This window comes from Pygoscelis adeliae, unplaced genomic scaffold (genome assembly GCF_000699105.1).
Source record: "Pygoscelis adeliae isolate BGI_AS28 unplaced genomic scaffold, ASM69910v1 Scaffold226, whole genome shotgun sequence".
NCBI classification, from domain to species: domain Eukaryota; kingdom Metazoa; phylum Chordata; class Aves; order Sphenisciformes; family Spheniscidae; genus Pygoscelis; species Pygoscelis adeliae.
In genome coordinates, this window is record NW_008824983.1 from 3,041,466 (window position 1) to 3,050,618 (window position 9,153).

General features: G+C 37.3%; 1 protein-coding gene across 1 annotated transcript in view; it reads left to right on the top strand.

Annotated features, from left to right (window-relative positions):
- The window catches only part of OSBPL3 (oxysterol binding protein-like 3), a 97,253-nt gene that overhangs the window by 76,125 nt on the left and 11,975 nt on the right, over window positions 1-9,153 (top strand). Inside the window, exons 17-19 of the mRNA XM_009325728.1 lie at window positions 1,582-1,719; window positions 4,468-4,531; window positions 7,523-7,601. Of these exons, the coding sequence (XP_009324003.1) occupies window positions 1,582-1,719; window positions 4,468-4,531; window positions 7,523-7,601 (281 nt within the window). The remainder of the gene's footprint in view (window positions 1-1,581; window positions 1,720-4,467; window positions 4,532-7,522; window positions 7,602-9,153) is intronic.

Genomic DNA, 9,153 nt, shown 5'->3' on the forward strand with positions numbered 1-9,153 from the left:
TACAGCAAAAAGGGAAGGGGAGTTGAACTAATACACTTCTCTCTTGGGTATGAAAGCTACAATATATCTTTTTTTAAGGGCGTCTAATCTGGTAACACATTTGTACATAGAAGATGCTGGATCTTCCAGCCCTACACTACTGTGGTATCTTTATATTAACTAAATTAGCTCCATTTGCTTTATTAACTGGTTTTGTGAAGTTTTGGGGTTGATCCAAAATGTTCAGGATCTCAAAACTGGGAAATATGAATGTATGTTGGGCACAATAATGGTGTCATCTTCTGCCAGTGCAGAACCCTGAATTCAGCATTTGGCAAAAGAACAAGAGAAAAATGCATTTCAGTTGTTCTGCTTCCAGGTACACAAGAGCTACTTAATATGTAAGCCCATAAATAAGGGATTAAAAGCTCTCTAAATTATCTTAAATGGAAGCTATAGATTGTCCCTTAAACTGAATTAAGCCTTTTCAACTCAGTATATCTTATCTTAAAATGAGGTTATTAATGAATGTAAATAGTCGTGTATAAATAGTTTGAAAAGCCTCTTGCTCCATTCTGACACTCTTCAAGGGTTACAATTTAGTGTCTGTTCTCAGGACAGAGGGTGTGGCTATTTACTGGGGTTTTCGGTGCATAGCTTTTTTTGTTCTCTTGAGAACGTATGCTAAAAGGAAAAGGAAAGGGGCAGTAGTTGTTCATATGGGAGTGAAAAGAAGCCTTTTCCCTCCTTCCCACACCCAACCATCTGGAAATTACCTCAGAATGGAGTATTCTTTGCCTTTGAGAAACTCCTGAAGCAAAATAAATGCTAGCTGTTGCATAGTAATTGTAATAGTCCATAAAAGAGCCATTCTGAAGTGGATTCAACTTCTGAAATTGTGAAAGGAGAGCATCTACGCTTTCACAAGATGGGGAAAAGGGAATGAAAAGGGAGAAAAATGGTACAAAAGAGACCTGAATCGAACAACCTCAAATCCTAATTGAGTTGAGTTGACTGCAAAAATTTGGAAGGGTTACCTGCGTCTCAATCATAATCAAGAACAGTTTCATGATTAGGTAGTAGCACACAGCAGATAAAAGGCAATTCAATTCAAACTGCATTAAAAATAGCAAACTTGGTGAAAACTCATCCAGTACTTCCTGTGCCATGTTTAGGAAAAGGAGAGTTGGTAGATCCATAGAATCACAGACCATAGCTATAAAAGCCAGTTATAATACAAAATCTGTACTGATTTTTAAGGTTACTGCTTTGAACTGTGTTGCAGAATGCTAAGCTCTTTCAAACAGTTTTCAGAAATGCTGTTTTCAGTTGATGAAATTTGCAATGTTTGACCCTAATAACTCCATCCCTGGACCCTTGAATGACTCTCTGAAAACTGAATAATTCTCTAGTGTGTGAGCTAGTGCTTAACTTGCAGGAGGCATGCATGTTTGTAGTCTGCAAATGATGGGAAAAATACAGAATCTCATGTCAGGATAAGACCTTATTTTTTTTTTCTTCTGTTAAATCAGAATGTACAGCAAAAATTGTGCATGGCTGTGGTAAATTAATTAATCAAAATTCCATGTATGTTATTCCCAGGTGTATATAGCTGCATTTGCAGTCTCTGCGTATGCATCCAGTTACTACCGAGCTGGAAGTAAGCCATTTAATCCTGTGCTTGGAGAAACCTACGAATGTATTCGTGAAGATAAGGGTTTCCAGTTCTTTGCAGAACAGGTACTGTATGCTGCAACCCTTAGATTTGCTACTTGATGCACTGCTTAATTCTAAATGCATGGCTGGAATCCTCTGGAATTAATAGCAAAATACAAAATTACTTTACATAACCTGAGCCCAGCAAAACTCAAGGGATGTTGCAAAATTATAAATTAAGAAAATTGGTTTTTGTGGAAAGTCTGCTAACTCTGGGATGGAACATGACAAGCAATAGCTGACATTTGAGAAGCGAGGACTGGCAGGCTGCCTACTCCAGTAACTAGATAACTTGGTTAAGTAGAGTGCAATTCCCCATGCTGAAATCTGATCACAACTGCAACAAGCATTCACATTCTTGTCATTTTCTTTTGTGTGTGATCATTAAAATTACTGTATCTTCAGCTGTTTAATGTCTTCTTTTACAACAAATATATGCCTTGTGTGGGTCAATCAACTACTAGTATTTTCTATAGCACCATGAATATTTCTGCTTCCTGTCCAAATACTTCGTGGGCTAAGCTTTTCAAATCTGGTACCACAGCGTAGTAGGTGAAGGATGTATACAACACATCCAGGTCTGAGTGATTATGAAAAAAATTCCCCAATAGGAGAATAATTATTACGTATGGGTTAAAAATATTGAATTTAAACCAGACAAGTTACCAAAATTGCTAAGCTTGAGACATATGTTAAAAAGACATAAAATTTAAATGATCTGGTGCCTAGCATAGTAAGAATAATTGAAAGCTGTCTTGTTCTGTCTAGACATAAAAAAAAAATTACAAAAAGTGCAGTGGGCAAGGGTGTACAACCTAGAAATTTGATCAGAGAAAGCCTTCTAAGAGGCTTCCTTTAGGAAACGAAAAGTGTTTTTGACCATCTCTGAGGATACAACATTTTGTACATTATGTTTTAGAACTGACAAAAAGGAGTGCTATGTGATCTTTCCTTAGTCTTGGGAAATGTCACAGGCAAGAATAAAAATAAGGAAAAGAAAAAAAAGGCAAAACAGTCAAAGCAAGAATCAAATTTAAAGTTCAAGTAGTGTATCTGGTTCTTCATTGTGTTACTTCAGTTCTAAGATGATGCGTAGAGAGCACTGCGCTTACCAGTGTAACTTCAAACTGAAGTAACAAAGTGGTGAATAAAGGTTGGTACTGTGTTTAATGTTAGATTGAATTAAAGGAAGAGATTTTCCCTTGAATATTGGATAAATCGGTACAAAGGCTACTTTTTCTAAAGAGGAATTTTAATACATGAGGGGGCTTGGGCTGTTAACGACTATTGTTCTAATACGTGCAATAGGTGACGTGAGTTTATGGAGTGGTAAAATTACTGTAATAGTATGGAGTGGAGGAATATTAGGAAGGGAGGGCAGTATAGGAGGAAAGAAATTTCATGCAGCTTGCATGCATTAAATATTTCTCTTTGCATCAGGAGCTGTTGCTGATTGCTTGTTTCTGCAAGCATTTTGGTGCTTCCTCTAGATAACTTGCTAGTGCAGATAGTATGTAATCCATGGGATAGATAGGCAAAACGTATAAAATAACAGAGATTCTGTTCTATTACTAGAGTGTGTTTAGACTAACTCCACTTAGCACCATGACCTTACTCTGGAATTATAACAGTTTAAGTGAGAGCTAAGTTTAACCCATGAATTGTAGTGACATCTGGGGTTAATCTGGGTACAGTATGTGAGAGAGAGAGAGTGTTGCTTTTGGTGGATTAGGGCATAGCTGAGAGTAATTAGTACTTTTCTCTTTTTTTTTTTTTTTTTTTTTAAACCAAGTAGAGGATGTTCAGTAAATAACTGGATGCCTGCGGAAAAAATGATCAGGTTTGCAAAATGAGTAACAAAGAAGAAAGTAGAACTGCATTTGAGCCATGTAGGTGGCTAAGAAATTAAATTCATAGTGGGAAATAGCAATTTGACTTGACAATAAAGTTGTCTCTCAAAAAAACAGTAGGCATTACATGTCAAAGAGTTGGTCCTGGTTAGTTGTTAGTCGTATTCACCCAGAAGGGAGAATTTACAGCCAAGGTGGAGTGGCTGCTTTCACTTTGTGAAGTTACTTTATTTTTTACTATTCCCTTTTAATAGCCTCCATTGTGTATTTCTTTATTTACTCGCAGTCCTTGCTTTGCTATTTTGGTGGTTGCCCTAATTCATGTATGTGCTATTACCCAAAGCTGATAAAATGCAGTGCACGTGGTTAGAGTTTCGCGCTAGAAACACCTGAGGTGTCACTACTGCAGTATTAAGGGTTTCTAGATGGAATTTCATGGCTTGATTTCTCCACCCATGGCCCCCTCAGAGATGCTGATCACTGTCTCCTCCCTCATAGTCAGGGTTTTGTGGTTATTTACTGTACAGAAGAATTTGGCCCTTTGTTTTTTTTATTTTTGTCTGTGTGCTTGAAGTGCAGCTTCTGTTAGTATATTAAGGGGGCCCTAAGGGTAAATGTAATTATCACATTAGAGACAATGTACAAAATATATAGTTAGATTTTCACTCGATGAACAAAATTCCCAGGCCTTTTAAAATAAGTGCTTCCCATTTCTTTCAAGGCTTCTTAGGTCTCAGTACCTTATTAATCTCACTGACTCCCCCTTCAGGACACAACTGCAAAAGGAAAGTAAATGTTCAATTTGTAAAGGCCATCTATGAATGAAAAATGAAGGAGAAAAAAAAAAAAACCCAAACCAAAATGACTATTCAAGCGTTAATATGTCCATCTTTTTTTTTCTCCTTTCATGTCTTGCTATTAGGTCAGTCACCATCCACCTATTTCTGCATGCCATGCTGAATCTGTGAATTTTACTTTTTGGCAAGGTAACTCTTCAGTCTATCGTTTACTTTTACAGTGGTCATAATATTTTCATTGTATGTCTAACATGAAATATCCAGAAAGGTGAAATTCCCTGCTTAAATTGTATTAGAATGGCTTTAAGAAATGCTAGCCTATACTTATTTGCATGCTTCTTAATTGGATGTTCTGACATTATAAAAATGTTCAAGGTTTTTTTGTAAAATTAGTTTATTATTCTTTTCATGTACAAATATCTGCATTTCTTTAAAATCAGGTTTGTTTTGGGGAGGAGTTCTCTAGTAAAGAAGAGTTGTACCTCAAGCTATTTATAAAACAAACAAGCTAGAACACAGCTTGAAAAACTACAAGTTAAACCCTGAGCCTTGGCAGATCTTGTAAACCTGTTCTGAAAAAAAATTCCCAAAATGAGCATAAAAGCAAGGATAAATATATTTACCATGTCGTTCTCTGCTGGCATTATTACAGTATGTAAGATTTTGTGCTATTTGACTACTAACATTGTGTTTCAAAAAAACTGTTTTGGAGCTCTGTTTGCTGTGTAATGCTGGTGAAGTTGTCAGCCAGTCACAATACCTGTGCGGTTAGATATTTCTGGAGTGTACACAGAACATAGCTGTGCCTTTTAACTCAGTTAAAATCCTTCACCCAGAGGTTTGTCAATTCACAATGTAGCCATGTTATAACCTTTAATTCTGTTATGATTGTCTCTGCCGACTTGATTATAGTTATTACGGCTGGAGCCATACTGAACAGAAATTGGAACTCTGTCATTAGTCTGGGTTTCATTATTCAATGTGATTCTTTGCTTTGTAAACAAATACAGGGACAAGAGTCCTTTTGTTCTTAGCCAAAAAGCAGAGATGACCAAAAATTTATTCAGTAACTGAATACTGTATAAGTAAGACTAGGTAGCAGCCTGTCTTAATAAAAACTGATGAGACTGATTTGTTTAACATCTTGACAACGGTTATCACTCAAATATTTTAACACTTGCATTTAGAGAGCAAAGCTCTTCTGTAAAGATGAGAGCTGAGAATCTGATCAATGAGAGAGAGTCTGAGATTTGGTCTTGATGAGCACAGGAGACTCAGTCAGGGTACTGCAGGGTTTGGGGGTTTTGTTTTGTTTTGTTTCGTTTTGTTTTTAAATGTGGCTAGCTGAGCTTATGGGAGATCTAGACAATGATTTTTTTCCAATGCAAAGGCAGTTTGTAAATGCTGTGGCCTCTTGTTATGGGGCTATATTAACTTATGTGGAAAGATTAACATCAAGTTAATCATAAAGGTAGCTTGTGAATGAGGCAAGTTCTTTCTGTGTGCAAAGATCTTTTCACTTGCTATGTTACCTCCTCAGCCAAAAAGGAGACAGTCCTCAGCAACATTGCCAGACTAGTGCTGTCATCCCACCAGACGCTGACACTAGTTCATCTGTTTCAACATCAAGAAATCTCTTGATCATCTCTAGTGAGCCAAAAGACTGGGTTCTGACAGGGACAGTTATTTTGGAAATCGTTTTCCCTGACTTATGAAGCTGACTCTGCTTTTGCAAAGGAGTGTGGACACATGAACAACAGAAACGCAGAATAGAAAGTTCCAGCTATTACAGTACCTGTGCCTGAATTAGTCTGAGCATAGCTTTGAAAATAACACTTCGCTTTTCTTAGCTGTCCTAAAGTTTTTGCATGTTCAAGTTACACACTGGTTCCCAAGATGTTTCTTTCTCATGTACTGATCTCTGTGGGACAGCTGTGCCATTTATGAGAACATAGAATGTAACACAGTCTGATAATACATTTTAACTCTTAAACTCAGTAGGGTGTGCCTTTGCCCTTTCTCTTCCATCCCACTGCGAAAGAGAGAAAGCTAGTAGAGAATTCGGCTCAACACCATCATAGTCAAGGTAGTTTTGGACCTCTTATTGTGCAGTATAGGTATCACGATAGAATTGCTGTCACTAAGGATGCTGGCCCAGCATCAAACTTCAAAATTAAAAAAAAAAGGGTCCTGTTCTCAAGTGATAAGAAAAGGGTTACTTTTTTCATGAGGAATTCTGCCCTATGTCCCATTCCAGCCTTTGCAGCTTGGTGTGGCTCAGTCCTATCACTTGAACATACATACTCAGGAGATATGTAATCTAACTACGGTTTGAACATCTGTCTCAAAGCCAGCATAACAGATTCTCCCCACAACTGTATAGGAAACAGTGTTTTGGTTTTCCTTGTGTTAGCACTAGCATCTTTTTGACACTAGAGATGATTTTTTCCCTCTTTTTCAGATTGGCCAGGAAATGGAGTCCTAGTGTCTAATACAGCAAGGATACTATTCCCCTGAGCTCTGAAGTTACTGTGAAAGTTACTGCCTGATTATCTAGCCTAATTTAACTCTATACCCCTTCTGCCGTGCTTCTCTGTCCATGTTTCTTTCTCTTCCAGGTGTTTTTGCTCAATAAATTTGGCTAAACTTGCATTGAGATTTCTCATCTTTTTTTGGAGAAATGACGTGAGATTTGGATGCGTCTTTCTGTGATTCAGACAAGATTTTAGAAGGCCAGTTAAATTTACAGAGGAAGTTGGACTAAATCCCTCTGCAATTTTGTGCCCTTTGAAACATTCTTTTGCTTCTTCACTGTGGATGTTCGTAGTTGCTATATTTTTGTATTTGAAATTATGCTTTTGTTTTTGGAAATGTCTGCATTCATTCACTAGCAACGCAATTGCGGATAAATATATGCTGTCTATAGCTTATTCAAATTCCTCTCTTTTGAAAAAGTTTTTGAGAGAGGACTTTGCTATTTAAATAACCAATAATGTAATGAAAAAACAAAAAAAAACCAAAACCCCCATGTTCGAAGGTCCACAGCACTTTTCGAACACTTTATTATGTTGCACTTTGTTATTTTGCATTTCTTGAAAATAAATTAGAACCCAGAAATAGAATGATTCACCCATGCTTATGACTAAACCTGCCTTTTTTTTTTTCCTCTTTCTGTTTCAGATGTAAGATGGAAAAACAAATTCTGGGGAAAGTCCATGGAAATTGTTCCAGTTGGTACAACACATGTAACTCTTCCAGCGTAAGTGCTGCAGTCGTGCATTGCTGTTCACACACAGGCACAGACATGCTTGCACACATTGAAGCCACATTTATCCAGATGAGAACAAGCTGTGCTGTGCTGTATTAGACCTTTGGAAGAACTGGTGATTATGATTTAGTTTAAAAAGAAAGAGGGGGGGGGGGGAACCCACCCAAAAAAAAAAACCCCACCCCAAACCAGAAGCATATGAGAAGCAGTAACTCTTCCAAGGGTTTTAAAAAACAAAAGATGAAATAAAAACATCACTCGTGTGTATCTTGAAAAAAGCAAAGTTGGTATTTTCATACTTCAGTTGAATTTCAAGCTTCGTGCATTTTAAACTCACAGGGAAAAACTGCATGGTAGAGGAAGCTATGAATTCTTTTGCTTGAATATGAGTTTGGGGGAGAGTGTGGTGGTGTTGTTGCTGTCTTTTGTACCTATATGTGTATGGACCCTAACACCATGGGGTCCTGGTCTGTAGGTGAGGCTGACAGCTGTCATCACTGCATAAATAATTATTGTAAGCGATAAATAGAACCAGTTGCATATCTGGTGTTTATTATCCAAGGAAGTAAGCAGCCACTGTAGTTAAGTATTGAGTATAGTTTAATTTTTTTTTTTAAATAAAAATCTGCAATGTTCCTATGCGGGCTTGTCAGAGTGCCCATTATAGATCAAGAATTAAAATCCTTTAAAATTTGGCCTTTTTGTGTGTGTTTCCAGAAGCTGAGGTCTAAACTCCACTACAGGTGGAGTAGTGTTCCAATTAAATCTGTTTTCCAAAGAGAGTCTACAAAATTAATTATTCTGCCATCTGAAAAAAGAAAAATAACCCAAGAACCTAACACTTACCAGACTAAGTGCCTAAGCATGCCTTTTTCTTTTAAGTGGGTAATATTGCAATATAGTAAGATAGTATCCAAAAGGTGATGTATAAAACATGTTGTGTTCATAGTGGTTAGCTTAAGCTGCGGAGTGAAAGGTCTTTAGGATGTGAGCGAGGGTTCAGAAGCAAGGTAACTGTCTTGGTGTTCCACTGTCCTAGGTACTTGCCCATGCTATCCCACACACCCTGCTAGTCATAACTATCCAGCCTTGGGGCAGATCTCTGGATGATATTCTTAAATTGCTTATTAACCTTAGACAAAACCAAAACAATGTTCCCAAGAAATACCAATAGAAGTATCTTAACTACCCAAGGATGTTCAAGATACTGAAAAGTTACGGTAATGAAGGAGGAAACATCATAGAAGAAGGTAGCAACGCTGTGATTCTGTATTTCCTCTGTAAAAAACCTCTCAGAGGAAGAACTATAATTGCTAATTGTCTCCATGAAGTGGTACCCGAAGTACGGTAATGGCTTCAGTACAAAGCTCAAATACCAGATTAAGCTCAAGGCCAGTGTTTTAATAACAAACCTCCCAGGCAAAATGTTACTAATCACTGCAGACCACAGCAAACTGCAAAAACCAACACTAATCTTTAACATGTACAGCAAAAAAAAGAGCGTGATGCAGATCAGATAAACTAATATTGAGAACAGATGAAT